The sequence below is a fragment of the Lepus europaeus genome, chromosome 8 (assembly GCF_033115175.1).
Source record: "Lepus europaeus isolate LE1 chromosome 8, mLepTim1.pri, whole genome shotgun sequence".
Taxonomy (NCBI): Eukaryota; Metazoa; Chordata; class Mammalia; order Lagomorpha; family Leporidae; genus Lepus; species Lepus europaeus.
The window spans coordinates 74,335,257-74,355,300 of record NC_084834.1 but is presented as its reverse complement, the minus strand read 5'-3'; the positions used below and the strand labels follow the sequence as shown (position 1 = coordinate 74,355,300).

Here is a 20,044-nt window from a genome sequence, read left to right as displayed (position 1 = left end):
GTGGCTTAACAGGCTAATCCTCCGCCTTGCGGCGCCAGCACACCGGGTTCTAGTCCCGGTTGGGGCTCCGGATTCTATCCCGGTTGCCCCTCTTCCAGGCCAGCTCTCTGCTATGGCCCGAGAAGGCAGTGGAGGATGGCCCCAGTACTTGGGCCCTGCACCCGCATGGGAGACCAGGAGAAGCACCTGGCTCCTGGCTTCGGATCAGCATGATGCGCCGCCCACAGCGGCCATTGGAGGGTGAACCAACGGCAAAAAGGAAGACCTTTCTCTCTGTCTCTCTCACTATCCACTCTGCCTGTCAAAAAAAAAAAAAAAAAAAAAAAAAAAAAGAGAGAGAGTTTGATAACTGTTTGTTAGGGCTAAACACAGCAACCATATTATATTTCCATAGTTCCTTAGTGTGATATTTACCGTGGAGGATGCAGTCATATTCTTGTCATTTTCTTTTAGAAAGGTAGAGAGAAAGGAAAAGCCAGGGATTTATAGTATTCATAGACCTGCAGGATTTACAGGGACTCTGACATAGTGATGTGATTATTCTAAAGACAAAACAAAACACCCAAAGGTAAAAGGAAGAGGAGGCCATGGACCTGTTTAAGTGCATTGCTGTAGGACTATATGGCTCTACATGGATTATGGTACTAAGTTTACTGTTAAATATACTTTGAAAATACAGCCTTTTTTTCATTCAGTAGGCCAAGAACAAATTAGATGAACTATATTCACTTTTACTGGTAATAAATTCAGGTGAATGTTTACAATCCATGCCTGCTACTGAAAAATATACTATTACAGAGCATTTCAGATGTAATTGCAAAGGTTTTATTTCTAGAAAATTTTTTAAGATTTTATTTTATTCATTGAGAAGTAAAGTTACAGATGCAGAAAGGAAGAGACAAAGGTCTTCTATCTGCTGTCACTCCTGAATAGGCTGCAAGGGCTGGAACCGGCCAATCTGAAGCCAGGAGCTGGGAGCTTCTTTCAGGTCTCCTATGTGGGTGCAGGGGCCTAAGAATTTGGGCCATCTTTTACTTCTTTTCTAGGCACATTAGCAGGGAGCTGGTTGGAAGAGGAGCAGCTGGGACACACACCAGCACTCATATGGGATGCTGGAGCCACAGGCAGAGGCTTCATTTACTAATCCACAGTGCCAGCCCCAAAGGTTTTAATTTCAAAACAAGGGTTAATCACTTAAAACTGTGCTTACCTCTTTTCTCAGCATTTCTATCTCAGGGAGTAATGATTTCAATTCTGAGAGTGAATTAACTTCTTTCCGCAAAGCTTTATTTTCTTCAACTTCTTTATTCACTTCTTTCTGCAGATCTGTAATCCTTTTCTCCAATTCAAAATTACAAAGCAAATCTAGGAAGTTTTGGTAAAGTAAGAGCCAATGTTGGAAAATGGGTAATCTAATTTTTAATAATTCTGGAATTACCTTTTCCAAAAATCTGTTCTACTTTACTTGAAAATATTTTTAAACTCTGATGATTTGAAGCACATAGTAATCTATGTGAAAACTGACATGAAATTATATTAAAACTTAATAATAGGTTATTAAAAACCACAGCATAATGGAATATTAATCATTAGACTATAGTTATCAGTAGGTATGTTTCTAGAGAAAGTCAGATTTGCAAAGAGATATCTGAAATTATAAAATACCTTTTGGAACTTTGCCATCTATTAGAGAGGTCAGTTTTGTTATTTCATTAAAAGCAGACTGTAATTCTTTCTCCAGGTCAACCTGCATTTTCTTTTTTGCTTCCAATTGGCTTTGCAATAACTGAACATCACTTTCCATTTGCTTGCATGTACTAGCAAGTTCTTTCTGTGGGGAGAAACACTGCATATTCACAAAAATGCACTGATCATTACAACTGCATTCTCACAAATATAAAAATTACTTACCATTTTCTCTTTCAGCTCCAGATTCTCACTTCTGAGAAAGGCTGATTCCCTCTTGGCATCTAGGGCTACAGTTTCAGCATCAAACAGAGTCTGTTTCATTTGCTTTAAGTCTTCAGTGTTTTCCTAGAGATGGTAATAGATTCAGTGAAATTTAATTTTTATAAATTTGGAAAATACTTTAGAGAACATGTACACAGATGCTATTCGTAGGTAGTCAAAAAAGGTTAAAGTACTCTAATTACCAAGTAAATGAAAAGAAATATATTTCATGAAGAAATAATTAAAACAAATTCTAGCCATATTTTTCCAGGTAGTATAGAAGTACTAGAATTTAAGAATCCTCTTTCTGGGCTGGCACCGCGGCTCACTAGGCTAGTCCTCTGCCTGCGGCACCGGCACTCTGGGTTCTAGTCCAAGTTGGGGCACCGGTTCTATCTCGGTTGCTCCTCTTCCAGTCCAGCTCTCTGCTGTGGCCCGGGAAGGCAGTGAAGGATGGCCCAAGTGGCCCAAGTGCTTGGGCCCTGCACTCGCATGGGAGACCAGGGGGAAGCACCTAGCTCCTGGCTTCGGATTGGCGCAGTGCACCGGCCGTGGCGGCCATTTGGGGGGTGAACCAATGGAAGGAAGACCTTTCTCTCGTCTAAATCTGCCTGTCAAAAAAAAAAAAAAAAAAAGAATCCTCTTTCTGATTAATAAAAGGTTAATAAAATTGTAATTTAGCTAAGTTGAAGTTCCCTTTGTCTTTTCATTTTGAGTTACTCTCTGTAACACTTGGCAGATGAGTAGTTAAGAATTAAATTTCAGGCCGACGCCGTGGCTTAACAGGCTAATCCTCCACCTTGCGGCGCCAGCACACCGGGTTCTAGTCCCGGTTGGGGCTCCGGATTCTATCCCGGTTGCCCCTCTTCCAGGCCAGCTCTCTGCTATGGCCCGGGAAGGCAGTGGAGGATGGCCCAAGTGCTTGGGCCCTGCACTCGCATGGGAGACCAGGAGAAGCACCTGGCTCCTGCCTTAGGATCAGCGCGGTGCACCGGCTGTGGCAGCCATTGGAGGGTGAACCAACGGCAAAGGAAGACCTTTCTCTCTCTCTCTCTCTCTCACTATCCACTCTGCCTGTCAAAAAAAAAAAAAAAAAAAAAATTAAATTTCAGGACATTAAAACACAAATTAAAAAAAATTAAAATCCAATAAAAAAATAGAGAAAAGGTATAAATAGGCAACTCTGAGAAGGAAAAAGGTAAACAACAAATACACAAAAAGATTGACAAACTCAATTTTAGAGGGAAGTGGAATTCAAACCTGATTTCACCTTATGTGAATTCAACTTTATGTCTATGGCAAAAAAATTAAAATATGAATGAATAAGTGAATAAGGAAAAAATAACCAAACAATTTTTAAAGAATGGGTAATTCCTGCCATTCTACGAACAGACATTCCAGGAATGTATGAAAATGTATTCCCTTTCAGGGCCTCAGATTAGTGTAATGGTTTTGTCACAAATGAAGGCAACAGAGGAGTACCAACAGGAGGTAAAATACTTAAAAAACTCAAATGAGGGGACTGGTGCTGTAGAGTAGAAGGTTAGGCCGCCACCAGTAGGGCAGAGCCATGGTCCCAAATGGGTGCTGGTTCCAGTCCTGGCTGCTCTACTTCCGATCCAGCTCCCTGCTAATGCCTGGGAAAACACAGAATATGGTCCAGGTGCTTGGACCCCTGCACCTATGTGGAAGACCCAGATGAAGCTTCTCATTCCTGGCTTCAGTCTGGCCCAGCTGTAGCCATTGTAGCCATTTGGGGAGTAAACCAGTGGATGGGTCACTCTCCTTTTCTCTCTCTTTATCTCTGCCTTTCAAGTGGTTATCTTAAAAAAAAAGCTTAAAAAATCTCAAATGAAAACCAAAGGACAGAAATCAATTTTTTAAGAGGTGTTTGTGAAAACAAGAACTGAATTGAAAATTTACTAATCAGGAAGAGTGAAAGCAGACTGAAAAGAGATGAGCAATCCTACTATACAATTCAATTTTTTTATAATTAGTATCTTCATTCTTGTAACCTTTATTGCTAATGATATTTATGAAATTTTAAGAGATCCAGTAAGAAGTTTTGTTTATTTAGCTAGTTTTTCTACATTTATTTTCTTTATTTGAAAGGCAGAGTACGCAGAGAGAGAGAACAAGAGAGAGAAAGAGAGACAGAGGGAGATATCTTCCATTCACTGGTTTACTCCCCAAATGGCTGCCAACAGCTGGGGCTAGGTCAGGTCACAGCCAGGAGCCCAGAACTCCATTAAGGTCTCTCATATGGGTTCAGGTGCCCAAGAATTTGGGCTATCCTCCACTGCTTTCCCAGGCACATTAGCAGGGAGCTGGATCAGAAGTGGAGCAGCAGGGACTGGAACTGGTGCTCACATGGGATGTGGGAATTGCAGGCAACAGCTTAACCCACTGTACCACAATCAGCCCTGAGATTTTTTTTTTTTTAAGATTTACTTATTTATTTGAAAGGCAGAGTTTACAGAAAGAGAGAGAGAGAGAGAGATCTTTCATAGATTGGTTCACTCCCAAAATGGCTGCAATGGCCAGAGTTGGGCCAGTTGCAAAGCCAGGAGCCATTAGTGTACTCTGGCCTCTCACATGGATGCAGGGGCCCAAGCACTTAGGACATCTGCTGCTTTCCCAGGCACATTAGAAGGGCATTGGGTATGCAATGGAGCAGTCAGGACTCAAACCACCACCCACAAGAGTAGTGGCTTTACCTGCTATGCCATAGCACTGGCTCCGATTCATTGTTTTTTAATGCTAAGATCTCACACCAACTAAAATCATCTAAAGCCATACATTTTTGGAAACAATACTTACTAAATTGTTAAAATAGTTACTTAAATCATAACACATATTAATGTCTATCAATGAAATGGAATTCACGTAGTCAGGTTTAACTATATCTGGTATATATTTTATGCTTCCAGTTATGTATCAATTCCAGTATAAGTGTTCATCTTAAGATCCTGTCTATACAATTCTACATGTTTATATAAAACAACTAAAAAGAATTCAAAATTCAAAATTTTTTGAATTACTGATTCTTAATGGAAACTTGTTCCTAGCTTTATGTTCAAAGAATGATATGGTCAACTCTATTAATTTTGTTTTATCTGTAAAATGGAAATGATACTAATAGTCTCTTTTTCATGTGGTTGATGATTAAATATGTAAACTGGTTACAACAATGCCTAGTATCAAGTAGACTCAATATAAGCATTTGCTATGATGATCATATGATGCTACACTATCAATGCCAATATAATGAAACAAAATAAAGTTGATTTTTACCGATGAGTACGACAAGTCCATGTTTGTAATATTTTCTGATTTCTGAGAGTCTATGTATTCCTGTAGCTTCTTAATCTGGTCTTCTTTTTCTCTAAGCAGCTCTACTTTTGAGCTCAGTTCATTCTAAAAGAATCAAATGAGAGTGAAACACAACTTAGTGTTTGATTTGAATACTTAGGGATTTAAAGAGAGGACTTTTATACAATAATTTAAATTGACACTAAAAGTCAAAATTATTAATATTTAAGAAATATAATACCTCTATTTTCTGAAATCATGTTCAATTACATGGTATATGCTTTAGTAGTTCTAGTTACTTATCAATAGAAATAACACATGATTGCTCACCTCAAGATCTTGATTATATACTTCTGCATGCTTAACTAAATTCTTTAAGTTGGAAATCTCATGAATTAGTTGCATCTGTAAGAGCATGTGAATAGGCAACAGAGCAAACCAATAGTTAATAAAGCAAAAAAAAAAAAAAAAAAAAAAAAAAAGGGTAGCATTTTTTCACTGCTGCAGAATCACCCAACATAGAAGGGACCAAGAGATTAACTGTTCAAGCTAATGCAACACAGCACCTCATTATTTAAAAATGCAAGAAACACTAACCCAAACAAAATAAAAAACCAACAAAAAAGTCTTCCAGCACTACCCAAATAACAGTTATGTCAACTGTTAATAAAGCTACAATAACATCAAAAGCAAATTAGTATACTAATACCAATTAGTAGTAAAGTGATAATCAAACTTGTAAAGAATTAGATTTTTTTTTTGGGGTAAGTTAAGTATAGAAATGCATTCATCCTTGTACATATTTTTTCCTTCTGATAAATTATTCATTTAGCTCTATGCTGACATATTTTTTAAAAAAGTTATGAGTTGGAATCTGGGTTTGGATAGTGTTCACATAGTATCTTTTCAATAAAGCTACAGAAGTATGGGATTATCAACTATTCTCTTGCCGAGTCTTACAGGAGATACCGAAAAGATATGGCTTTACTGTTTACTATGGCTTTACTGTTCAACTGTCTAAAAGTATAAAGGCTCAACTATGTTTATTAAGATTTCTTTTCTGGGACTAGTGCTGTGGTGTAGCAGGTAAAGCTGCCGCCTTTAGCGCTGGCATCCTGTATGGGTGCCGGTTCGAGACCCAGCTGCTCTACCTCTGATCTAGCGCTCTGCTGTGGCCTGGGAAAGCAGTAGAAGATGGCCCAAGTCTTTGGACCCCTGCACTTGTGTGGGAGACCTGGAAGAAGCTCCTGGCTCCTGGCTTAGGATCAGTGCAGTTCAGGCCTTTGCAGCCAACTGGGGAGTGAACCAGCAGATGGAAGCTCTCTCTCTCTCTGCCTATCCTCTCTCTGTAACTGACTTTCAAATAAATAAATCTTAAAAACAAAAAAAGATTTCATTTCTATCAAAATACCCTTCTATCAAATATTTAGGTATCAGAGAGTTTTGTGTTCAAAACAAGTAAACTACAAGTTACCAAAATAAACACCTATCCTTAGAATTACTTAGTCTTAATCAGACAAGGATTTAAAATGTAAAAGCAAGGTCCAACATAGTGCAAAAGATTTAAGAAAATCCTATCTTGGGCCGGAGCCGTGGCTCAACAGGATAATCCTCAGCCTAGCAGCGACGGCACCCCGGGTTCTAGTCCCGGTCAGGGTGCCGGATTCTGTCCTGGTTGCCCCTCTTCCAGGCCCGGGAAGTTGCTGTTGCCCGGGAGTGCAGTGGAGGATGGCCCAAGTCCTTGGGCCCTGCACCCCGTGGAGACCAGGAGAAGCACCTGGCTCCTGCCTTCAGATCAGCGCAGTGCGCCGGCCGCGGCAGCCACTGGAGGGTGAACCAACGGCAAAGGAAGACCTTTCTCTCTGTCTCTCTCTCACTGTCCACTCTGCGTGTCAAAAATAAAAATTAAAAAAAAAAATCATATCTTGCTTAAATATTTTCTGGATGCTTAATTCAGTGCTTACTAGTTTTAGATTTCAGACTAATGCTAGTGTTGATTTATTTTCCTATTTTAGGTCAGCACTGTCCAACAGAAATATAAGGTGAGCTACAAATGTAATTTACAATTTTCCAGTAGTTACATTAGAAAAACACACAAAAAATAGGTAGAATTAACCTTAATAATATATCTTTTTTTTTAAAGATTTATTTTATTTGAAAGTCAGAGTTACACAGAGAAAGAAGGAAAGGTAGAGAGAGAAAGAGGACCTCCATCCGCTGATTCACTCTCCAGATGGCCACCAAAGCTGTGCTGATCCAAAGCCAGGAGCCAGGAGCTTCTTCCTGGTCTCCCATGTTTGTGCAGGAGCCCAAGAACTTGGGCCATCTTCTACTGCTTTCCCAGGCCATAGCAGAGAGCTGGATCGGAAGTGGAGCAGCCGGGACTTGATCCAGTGCCCATATGGGATGCCAGCACTGCAGGCAGCGGCTCTACCTGCTACGCCACAGCACCAGCCCCAATGATATATCTTAACTTACTATATCCAAAATATTTTTTCTCCAAGTTATCAATATAAAAAATGAAATATTTTTAATTCAATAAAACCACTCAAGTCATTTCAGACTGGCCTCATTTAAAGTGCTCAACTGCCACCAATGGTTGGTGGCTACCTTATTATACACTATACATTAGATATCTTTATTGGTTGTAATGTAAATTTTTCCATCTTTTATCCTTTATTGCTTTCCTAATTCTAACTTTTATGTAAAAAAAAAACCACATTCACCTATAAGGAAGAATCAAAAAAATCAGCTGTAACTTTTGAAAATATTCAGCAAATAACCATTCAGAAAGAAAAAATTTCCCACTTCTCAACTGAAATAGCACTTCATGTTAATGATAGGTTCTTTCGTTAAATAAAAAAAAAAAAAGAAAAGAAAAGAAAACCTTTGATTCAGAAAAAAGCTTAAGCTCCCAATCAGGTATTATTTAAGACATGGAGCACAAAAAAGTATGTGAAAAAGGAAAAATTACTTAAACATACAATCTAAGTTAATTTTTGATAAATGAAAATACTATAGATTTCAACTATAATTTTCAGCAGGGAAGATGAAGTATTTACTCTCATACGACAAAAATCTTCAAATTGTAAAAATGACAAAATTAAATAAATCAAGTCAAAATAGCTGTATGGATAAGACTTCTTTTGTTCCTTGAGCATAATGATACATGATCTTCCTAGTTTTCCCTCTAAAATTTACTACTTACACATCATCCCAACTTTGGTGATTTTTCCAAAACCTTTGGGAAAACTGTGGAAATGATCATATGTCCTAAGGCCAAAATTTGCCTTTTACTTTCTTTTGGCTAAACTCTTCTCCAAAATGTAGGTTTTGGAACACATTTGACTCCATGTACATAGACTGATTATTTTCTTATTAACATGGAATGGATAATGCAAATCTGTTTTTGAACAGGGCATTTTATTCCATAATATTTTAAGTTTCCTCATAGAAATATAATTGTGTTCAATTAAGAATGAATGGAAGAGAAGTATTCTCCCCCTCTTCTATGGTTAAAATGGAAGAAATTGGTACGTGAAGCACAAGTGATACATTTTGTGATTTTATTGCAAGGGGCCTAAATTCAATTAATTTCAATTTTTATTATTAACTAAATAAACTAATTGTATAAGAAAAAAATCAGAAAAAATTATTACAATATTTGTACCCAAAGTTAGTTTTACTATTATTATTTAAGAAATATAAAAATTAAATGAAATTTTGGAGGCAGAAGGGACCATTGGTGGGTACCTGGTCTCTACCTGGAGAGATTCAATAACTTGTTCAATGTCTTACCAGTAATTCATGCCAGGCTTGGATTGATAGTGGGCTTGTAAAGGGAAAAACTGGGCTTAAATTTAGGTAGTTTGGCTCAAGAGACCATGCTCTTACACAGGACACTAGACCACCATCTCAATAAAACCCAGTTCTATTATTTGAAGGCCATTATTTTTTTCATGGTGTTTTGTACTATTAATATGCAAATTTCAAACCGGGTCAAATGAAGCCTTTAGAGAAATTAGACTTTTATCTCTCTGGACATATCCCTATAAAATGTTGTAATAACTTTAATTTGTGGATGGAATGGAAATAACTGTCACAAAATTCATTTTCCTTTTAAAACAGAAAAGACAGTGAGAAACTAAGCAATACTGAGGAAAAAGGACCATGTCTCAGCAGCCTAGGCAGACAGAAATCTGAAAAGCTGCTGCAAATTAACTCAGATCTTAATTATATCAAACATTGTTTCTTATTCCTAGAAGAATGAATCACTTCACAAGCATGATAATGGCTATAGATTCTTGTTCTAGAAAAATGCTTATGCATTAAAAAATTCTATAAAACATTCTCAGTGTCTGCAGAATCTAGATGAAAGACATTCTGCATTATGAAGTCTCTCAAACCATTCTAACAATCTCTGAGTCTCTACAGTCTTAGGGTGTGATGGTTTCTAGTCTATGTTCTCTTAACATGTAGTGTAACATTATATGCTTAGAAAATGTAAGTGATTTGTTTTATTTCTAAAAATTTCATTGAAATTATATTTAGTATGTTCACAATAACTCTCTTATGTGGAGAAAGAAAAACAAAATATGCAAAAGTAGCCTCTCCAGCTACTTTAATAATGTCCTAGTTAGGAACATAATTTCCAAATAAAAAAAGAAACCCATCAACATGTAGCATTCATACATAATACATAATACAGTTAGCTAATTATTAAAATTCATATTGGTCTCAGTAGGAAATGGCTATGTTTTGGGTAGCATTTATGGTATGCGCAATAAAATTCAATGTTGACAATATGTGAACTACAAGCAAGCTATTTCTTAAAAACAAATTCATCTACAGATAGATCATTAAACCCTTACACAGATAGTCTTCATTCCCTTTTCTCATGCATAATAAGCAAGCGAAACAAATACAACAACATTTAAAACAATATAAATGAATTAAATATTTCTTAAATCTTCTAAATTGTGTGTATATATGAAAAAAATGATTTAATCCTCAGTATCTCAATCTTATAAATATCCTTAAGAGAACGCTACTGCTTTTAAAAGTGTTTTTAGCTTAGTTTCATATTTCCATTTCTCTTACCTCTTGATCTTTTTCAGTTTTTCTTTCTAGAGCTTCAAATTCATCCAAATCATTCTTTTCTTTTAATTTCACTGTCAATTCTTCATTTTCTCTTCTTAGTTGTTCATAATCTAATACTAGGTTATCATATTTAGCACGAAGTGAGTTTAAATCACTTTCTAAGTTTTCCTATTATAAACAAAAATATTTTTTAGTTAGAAGGAACTCTAATTACATAATTTTTGTCACTTTAACTAAAAACTTACATAGGATTATATACTAAAATGTTGAATTATTTGGTGGCTTAGACCATTTTCTTTTTCAATATCTTTCTAACAGTCTACATTTTAGTAACTTGCTAACTTGGAATAGTATTTTGAAAGGAGTATTATTAAAAAATATCATATAAGTAAATCAAAAGTCTGCCCTATATGGCGAGTTCAACTGGGGAAATAGAGTGAATATTCGAAGCCTATCTGACCACAAATCCTTAAGCTGCTCAATAATAAAGCTAATCATTTAATTCCCCATGTGATGGCTTTGAATTCGGGAAGTTAAACATATTGTTTATTTAACTCTAAAATTCTAATGGTGGCAATTCTTACGTCCAACAAGGCCTGTTTCTATTTTCTATATCTTTATGAGTAGAGACAAACTATCAAATGTCTACTCTGCCTGTCAAAAAAAATAAATAAATAAAAATTTTTACTAGGGCTTAAAAACAAAACTGACTTCTACAGTATATTTTAGGGACACAAAAGCACTTTAGCTGTAACATTTTATAGGCATTAACTAATAGTGTCTATCACTGATGAATGGATAAAGAAAATGTGGTACATGTATACCACAGAATACCATTCAAACATCAAAAGGATGAATTCTTGTCATTGCAACACAGCAAAGGACCTCAAAATCTCATTCCTTTGTGGAATCTAAAAAGTTGATTTCACAGAAGGTATGAGTAGAATGGTAATTACCAGAGATCTGGGAGAGTAGTTGGGGAGGAAAAAGTGGGAAACGGTTGTGGTAGGGTGACTATAGATAATGATCATGTTCTGTACACTTCTCTGTCTTTAACACAAACAAAAAACTAACGGAAAGGATTTTGAGAGTGTTCACCAAAAAAGAATTTTCAGTGTTTCAGGAGACACATATATTTACTGTGATTGGACATTATACAGTGTATAGAAACATCATATGATATTCCATAAATCGGTACAATTTTTATGAGCCAGTTTAAAATAAAAAACAAAAGTAAAAATACTTCAAACTAAGAAACAATAGTGATAATAATTACCAGGAAACTCTGTAACAGCATTCCAAAAGTAAAATGAATTTTATTTAATAAATACATGCATACAACTTTTTGTCTTTGAAAATGAGCAACCTTTAAAATAAATATAGAATCAAACTCATTGAAATATTGTATATGGTATTCCTTAAAGTATTTCTTAAAGTTTTGCTAAGACCATATACAGTTGGCCTTGTGTATCTGTGAGTTCCACATCTATTGAGTTCAGCCATCTGCAGAATGAAAATGTCATTAGGCCTATGATAGTTGCATCCATACTGAACATGTACAGTCTCTTTTTTAACAGTTTTTTCCTTGTAATTATCCTCTAAAGAATATAGTATAATAGCTATTTACTAGCATTTACATTGTGTTAGATATTATAACTAATCTAAAGATGATTTAAAGTATATGGAAAGAAATGCAAATATGCAAATACTACACCATTTTATAGACAGAACTTCAGCAGCTGTGGAATTTTTTATCTGTGGGTAGACCTAGAAAATAGCCCCCACAGGTATCAAGGGATGACTGAACAACACATTCACCTCTAGTTTTCAGTTTTATCTAGGAAAATTACCCCTTGCTGATGTATCATCCTTCTACTATATGCCTGAGAATTTTGACACTTTAAAAAGCAGAAACTTTAAAAACCTCATAGATACTAAGATTTGCTGGTAAAGAGCTGGAGGCAAAGGTTTGCTATTAGCATACACCTGCTTTTTGTCAAGTTTTTATCCTCCTTGTAGATGTTTCATGGTGATCAACTACAAGTAAAGAGTGAACGAACCAGAAATGAAACCCTTCCTGAAAGTAACTCAGAGCCATAAATGTGCTACAGCAACAATAATACCCAATAACAAAATAATTTTCAAAAGAGGAATATACATTGAGTTACCTGATTTAGTATCTTTGTTGCTGAGTTCCACTCCATCTCAGTCAATGTATCAAGGGTGTTGCTGAAGATATCAGATTCTAAACAGAGTGCTATAATTAGGGGGAAAAGAAATTTTTGCAAAAATGCATTATAAAATTTCTGAAAAGTCCAAATAAAGATTACTAAAAAAATTCTGTCCAGAGGTAATTAGAAGCTCAAATTAGCTAGTATGTGCTCAGACTATGAATGTCAAAAACACAATAACAGAAATGTGATGATTTATATTATTGTGGATATTAAGATCGCTGGCTAGAATTTGTGAAAAAATATAGGATTCTTAATGCAATGTAGGTAAAGAGTACAAATTTTGAATATGAGATATTATCAGTGCAAATAGATTAAGATATCACCAAAAAATACATTATGATGCTGTAGATATAATTTTGAAACAGATTTCTATATAAATGCCATCCTTTTAGGATTAGCAAAGTTGAAGAAAGATATGACATGAATATTGTACTAATTTAATTGGATAATGATTAGATGTGTTTAATGTATTTCAACTACAGTGCACCACTGTTAAAGAGATTTGGAATAGATAACAAGAGTGTTTATTTTCTTAAAATGACTATACTTTTTATCAAAATCTCCATTGTAATTATATAAAAAAATACATATTTAATTTAAACATGCTTATCATTTTAACTGTTATTAGTTTGTCTCTATAACGAAAAGTAGTCCCACTTGAAAAAACACTTACATTCATCAATTTCTCCTAATACAGGCATGGCAGTCTTATTTGTTTTTGTTGTTACATTTTTTGGCAAATTGAATTCATTTACGTAGTTTGAGTCCTTCATTTTGTTAATTTTGCCAAAGCACCAAGTAACTCTTCTCTTTCTTTTAGCCTAAAGAAAAATGAAGTCAAAATTATCTCTTATAATTCTGGACTACAATACAATAAAAGAAGGGAACTCTAGTTTCTGTCTTGAAAAACCATTCACTAGGTAGAATTCTTATTAAGACAAATTTAATACCTTACCAGTCTAAAGATATTCCGAGATAAGAAAACAGGGGCCAGTGTTGTGGCCTAGTGGGTGAAGCCGCTGCCTACCATGCCAGCATCCCATATGGGCACTGGTTTGAATCCTGGCTGCTCTGTTCCAATCGAGCTCCCTGCTAAAGTGCCTGGGAAGGCAGTGGAGGATGGCCCAAGTGCTTGGGCCCCTGCACCCACGTGGGAGACCCAGAAGGAAGAAGCTCCTGGCTCCTGGCTTCGGATTAGACCAGCTCCAGCCATTGCGGCCATTTGGGGAGTGAACCAGCGGCTGGAAGATCTCTCTTTCTCTCTAACTCTGCCTTTCAAATAAATAAATACATAAACCTTAAAAGTAAGATACAATGGAGGGGTCAGCGCTGTGGTATAGCTGGTAAAGCCACCTCTACAGTGCCCGCATCCCATATGGGCACTGGTTCGAGTCCTGGCTGCTCCACTTCCCATCCAGCTCTCTGCTATGACCTGGGATAGCAGCAGAAGATGGCCCAAGTCCTCGGGCCTCTGCATCTGCGTGGGAGACCCGGAGGAAACACTTGGCTCCTGGCTTTGGAGCAGCACAGCTCTGGCCGTTGCAGCCAATTGGGGAGTGAACCAGTGAATGGAAGACCTCTCTCTCTCTGCCTTTCCTTCTCTCTCTGTGTAACTCTAAATTTCAAATAAAAAATATAAATTTTTCAAATCAGTCTTTAACACCAAAATAAATTTGTAAAACTACATTTAAATTTCATGTAAAATTTATTTTTATTTACTTCAAAAGCAGAGACAGCGACAGGCAGAGAGGTCTACCTGCGGGTTCACTCCCCAAATGCCTGCAACAGCAAGGGCTGGGCCAGGCTGAAGACAGGAGTGCGGAATCCAATCCAGGTCTCTCATGTGGGTGGCAGGGGCCCAACTACTTCATTCAGCATTTTGTGTCTCCTATGGTTTGCATTACCAAGAAGCTGGAATCCGGAGTGGGGCTGGGATTTGAACCCAGACACTCTGATATGGGCCACCCCAAATTTCATTTTCTAAATTTTCTAGCTAATCTGAGACTAATTTAAAAGCGATTTTTGACTCACAATGCTTAAATCTGGTGTTACACAGAAAGAACAGCTGCTGTTGCCATCGTCAATGACCCAAAGCTATACCTTTGGGTACCCAGCTATGACGGAGAAGGTAGAGATGGGGCTAATATCAAGGTAGCCCATTTGATTTTCCTTCAGTAAATGAAATCTTTCATAGGGTCCTTCATAATGTCAATTCTCTTCCAAATCGCTTGACAAAGCAAATGCCTCTACCAGTGCTCCCAATCTTGTACCTTTCTTTTACTTGAGACCTGCTCTTTCAGATACCTGTTCATCTGTCATCTCCACTGGCTCCCTCCTCCTAGCTTCACAAATACTCAAGCGTCTCTGTTTCCTTGTACTATCTTTTTAAAAAAAATTATTTATCTTTTATTTATTTATTTGAAAGGCAGAGAGACAGAGACAGTCAAAGAGAGAGAACTCAGATCTGCTGGTCTACTCCCCACTGAAGCCTGGAACCAGGAACTCAATCTAGGTTTCCCGTGGGGGTGGCAGGAGTCCAATTAGCAGGGTGTGTATTAGCAGGAAGCTTGAGTCAGGAGCCAGAGCTGCGAGTTGAACTCAGGTACACTGATGTGGGGGGTGGCTGTCTTAACTGTTGGGCCAGACACCTGCTCCCACTCTTGACTCCTTATTTGGCTCCCGCTACTCTTTTCATTTTGATCCTACCACTCCCTCATTCTTCATAGCTTGAGAGAGCCCTTTGTCTCTTGTTTCTTTTAAGATTTATTTATTTATTTGAAAGGCAGAGTTACAGAAAGGCAGAGGCAGAGGCAGAGAGAGATCTTCCATCTGCTGGTTCACTCTCTGAATGGCCGGAATGGTTGGAGCTGTGTCCATGTGAAGCCAAGAGTTATTTCTGGGTCTTCCACGTGGGAGTAGCGGCCCAGGCACTCGGGCCACATTCTATTGCTTTTCCAGGCCATAGTAGAGAGCTGGATTTGAAGTAGAGCAGCCAGGTTTCGAACTGGCACCCACATGGGATACTGGCACTGCAGGCGGTGGCTTTTATCTGCTCCGCTACAGCGCTGGCCCCTCTTGTTTCTTATTTCTTATTTTTTATCTGGCTAGTTGTCCTTTCCACTCAGGTTACTACTTTCTCTTTTTCTGTCTGCCTCTTAAGTGTTTGTGTCTTTCCAGGTTTCACAGTCAATATTTGTCTTCTTTTGATATTTTTATTTATTTTAAAGATTCATTTATTTGGGGCTGGCGCCGCGGCTCAATAGGCTAATCCTCCGCCTGTGGCGCCAGCGCACCGGGTTCTAGTCCCGGTTGGGGCACCAAATTCTGTCCCGGTTGCCCCTCTTTCAGACCAGCTCTCTGCTGTGGCCCGGGGAGTGCAGTGGAGAATGGCGCAAGTGCTTGGGCCATGCCACCCGCATGGGAGACCAGGAGGAAGCACCTGGCTCCTGGCTTCGGATCAGCGCAGTGCGCCGGCCACAGCAGCCATTGGAGGGTGAACCAACGGTAAAGGAAGACCTTTCTCTCTGTCTCTCTCTCTCTCACTGTCCACTCTGCCTGTCCAAAAAAAAAAAAAAAGATTTATTTATTTGAAAGCCAGGGTTACAGAGAGGAGAAACAGAGAGAGACAGCTTTTCTGCTGGTTCACTCCCCAAATGGCCACAACAGCTGGGCTGGACCAAGCTGATGCCAGGAGCCAGAAGCTTCTTCTGGGTCTCCCATGTAGGTGCGTGGGCCCAAGGACTAGAGTCATCTTCCACTGCTTTCTTAGGTGCGTTAGCAGAGAGAGAGCTGGATGGGAAGTGGAGCAGTTGGGAGGGACTTGAACCAGCAACCAAATGGGATGCTGGCACTGCAGAAGGTGGTCTGATTTGTTGAACCACAGCACTAGGCGCTTTTTTTTTTTTATTATTATTTACTTGGGGGCTGGCACTGTGGTGTAGCAGGTAAAGCTGCTGCCTACAGTGTTGGCATTCCATATAGGCGCCAGTTCGAGTCCCAGCTGCTCCACTTCTGATGCAGTTCTCTGCTATGGCCTAGGAAAGCAACAGAAAATGGCCCAAGTCCTTGGGCCCCTGTACTCACATGGAAGACCCGGAAGAAGCTACTGGCTCCAGTTTCTGGATTGGCGCAGCTCTGCCCGTTGCAGCCATCTGGGGATTGAACCAGTGGATGAAGACCTCTCTCTCTCTCTGCCTCTGCCTCTCTGTAACTCTGCCTTTCAAATAAAAAAATCTTTTAAAAAAATTATTTATTTGAAGGGCAGAGTGACTGAGAGAGGGGGAAAGACAGAGAGAGTTCTTCCATCTACTGATTCATTCCTAAAATGGCTGCAACAGCCAGGGCTGGGCCTCACTGAAGCCAGGACCAGGAACCATATTTGCACCTCCCACAAGATTGGCAGGGGCTGAGGCATTTGGGCTGAAGCACTTGAGCCATCCTCTACTGCTTTTCTAGGCACACTGGCAAGCAGCTGGAGAGGAAGTAAAGCAGCTGAGACTGGAATTGGCGCTCTGTTACAGAATGTTGGTGTTGCAGGTGACAGTTTACCCTGCTATGTCAAAATGCTGGTCCCAGTCAATACTCTTTTAGTTTCTTTCCTATTTCCAAGGATCATCTGATTGTATTTAATCCTTTCGGCATACTTTGAGTTGGGATCTGCTACTATATTCTTTTTATAGTTGACTTGTATACTCAGCCAATTTGGAGAAGTTGTGTCAGGCTGAATGGCCAACTGGTGGCAGGGCCCATGTCTATGACTTCACTAGCTTATCCATGTAACCACTCCACTACAATGCCTCTCAAGATGACTTGTTTTCCCCAGTATAGACTGCATGCTTTTATGCCTTACTACATGCTGCCTGTTTGCTCGAACTGGCCAGGCCTTTCCACAACCTACATTGCAAAATCTCAGTTGTATATAACTCCTTAAATCCAGTGACTTTCAGCTTAAGTCCTTTTGCTCCCAAAGCCACAGCTAGATCTTGTCATTATTTGAAACTCAAACCTAGACCTCTTGGTCTTGCTACAGCTGTTATCCCTTCACCTCATTTACTCGAGTGGTTCCATAACAGCTATTTTGCTTAACAGGGACCTGTATTTCCTTGTCACACCACTGGCCAATTCCCTCCTGGTTCTCACTCCATCATCTCAGCTTTCATTGATCAGCACCTTCAATCATTTTTGAGATCAAAATCCTCAAATTATTCAACTTATTCTGTCTCTCAAACCTATACCCACAATGTACACACAGATAAATATACCACTTTTTAAGCCCTTATCAGTCTCCTGACCATATATATGCAGAGCGATACAGGCAGAAAAGTGGCTGCCAGCATCAATCAGGTCCTTAATGCTGCTCAGCAGGACCCTTCTCTTGTCGGCTTTCTTTTCCATTTCCTAAGAAAGCTAGACTATGTCAAACCCTTGGTATCTCTTGGTAACTTGTGACCCCACTACCACTTGCCACACAGCAGAAAAGCTAAACCCATTTCACAAGTGAAATATAATCCTAAACTTAAATACTTCCCTGGAATATACTCTCCCTTCAGCTACCACATTCACCTGGTTTCCTGAACTCTGGAGCTGAACCCAGGCTCCTTTATGGATTTTTTTTCCTGTCTTTACCTAAAAATTTGGTGCTTGGGGTTTTCTACCCTTGACCCTCTATTGTTTAACAGGCCCATCTATTTCCATGGTGGTAATCTGGATCTGCAATAGTTAATGTGCAGACTAATTTTATCTCAGATCTTCTCTTATTTCCAATGGCCTGACACCTCAAACTGAAGACTTCCACGTAAAACACTAAGCAACTCCACTGCTCTTTATGGTGTTTCCTGATGGATACTGCTGCTATAGTTACCCAGCGAGCCAAGTAATGCAAATCATTCTGGACATCTCCTTCTCCCTTTCTCTGCCATCCACATCCAAAGGTTCAAAAGTCCTGGAGTCTATCTTCCAAATAGCTCTCCAGCTTATACAATTCACTCCCTTCTCCAGAGCCACAATTCCTGTAGAGACCCAACCACCCACATCTGCATGGCAGCTGCACCTTTCTAATCTGTAATTCTGATATCAACTATAAGGTTTCTCTTTATTCTTAGTATAATGTCATGAACCTTCAAGTACCTCAATGTGGTTTAATATGCCTTTGCCACCAGAACATTTTAAAGTACAAAGAATGTATCATACTTTCCCACAACTCCAAGATTTTTGAAAGGTAAGCTTCTTCCTAAAATATTTTTCCTCGCTTTCTATTGGGATATTTCCTATGTATTACTCAGTCAACCAAAAGTTCTTGATTGTCTTTTTTTTTTTTTTGACAGGCAGAGTGGACCGTGAGAGAGAGAGAGAGACAGAGAGAAAGGTCTTCCTTTTGCCGTTGGTTTACCCTCCAATGGCCGGCATGCTGTGGCCACCGCACTGATCTGAAGCCAGGAGCTTCTCCTGGTCTCCCATGTGGGTGCAGGGCCCAAGAACTTGGGCCATTCTCCACTGCCTTCCCAGGCCATAGCAGAGAGCTGGCCTGGAAGAGGGGCAACCGGGACAGAATACCAGTGCCCCGACCAGGACTAGAACCTGGTGTGCCGGTGCTGCAGGTGGAGGATTAGCCTATTGAGCCACAGCGCCAGCTGATTGTCTTCTGTGTACTTAATAGGGTGTCTTGCACATAATGCCTATTAAATATATCATTAGCTGGCACTTACTAAGGATTTGTTGTGTATAAAGTATTGGGTTAAGCACATTCTATTACCTCATTTAATTCTCACAACAACCCTATCAGGTGAGTATAAAGCTATCTCACAGATAAGGAAACTACAGAGAAGTGAATTCAAGTAATTGGCCAACATCAAGAGTTAGGAATTGACAGAACTGGGATTTAAAAGAGTTGGATAAATAAACCCCTGTTGTAGAAAAGTAAGCTTACAAACTGGAAGCCAGAATTTTGATCATCAAACTGATTTATATTCTAGATCAGTTTTCCTGAGATTAATATTTGTTTCTTTAAATAGCATTCCCATATAACCTAAAGACCTGTGGTTCCCAATCTCAATTGATTGCACTAGCATTTAAAGCCTATTGCAAATAGATTCTTTATATCCTGGACTTCTTGAATTAGAATTTCTATATATGGGAAATGAGAATTGGTATTTTTTTTAATTTTATTTTTACTTTAAGAATAATTTTATTCATTTTGAAAAACCGGGAGAGAGAAACAGAAAGATATATCTCCCAACCAATGATTCACTACCCAAAGGCAACAGGCTGAGCCTACTCCAGGCAAAGCTAGGAGCTAGCAACTCAATTTAGATCTTCCACATGGGTTTCAGGAACCCAGAAACTTAAGCCATCACTTGTGTTTCCCAGGGTTCTTGTCAGCAGGAAGCTGGAATGGGAAGTAGAGGTGGGGCTAGAACCCAGGGACTCTGGTATGGGATGCAGGTGTCCCA

General features: G+C 38.8%; 1 protein-coding gene across 2 annotated transcripts in view; it reads right to left on the bottom strand.

Moving 5' to 3' along the window:
• Nucleotides 1–20,044, bottom strand: part of CENPE (centromere protein E) — an 85,732-nt gene that overhangs the window by 51,872 nt on the left and 13,816 nt on the right. The window contains exons 14-21 of one of the 2 annotated variants that reach the window (XM_062199797.1): nt 13,270–13,417; nt 12,531–12,619; nt 10,363–10,530; nt 5,593–5,667; nt 5,245–5,367; nt 1,912–2,034; nt 1,666–1,831; nt 1,211–1,365 (exon numbers count right to left, since the gene is read on the bottom strand). In XM_062199797.1, coding sequence (XP_062055781.1) covers nt 1,211–1,365; nt 1,666–1,831; nt 1,912–2,034; nt 5,245–5,367; nt 5,593–5,667; nt 10,363–10,530; nt 12,531–12,619; nt 13,270–13,417 — 1,047 coding nt within the window. The remainder of the gene's footprint in view (nt 1–1,210; nt 1,366–1,665; nt 1,832–1,911; nt 2,035–5,244; nt 5,368–5,592; nt 5,668–10,362; nt 10,531–12,530; nt 12,620–13,269; nt 13,418–20,044) is intronic. The other variant, XM_062199798.1, reaches the window with a different exon arrangement.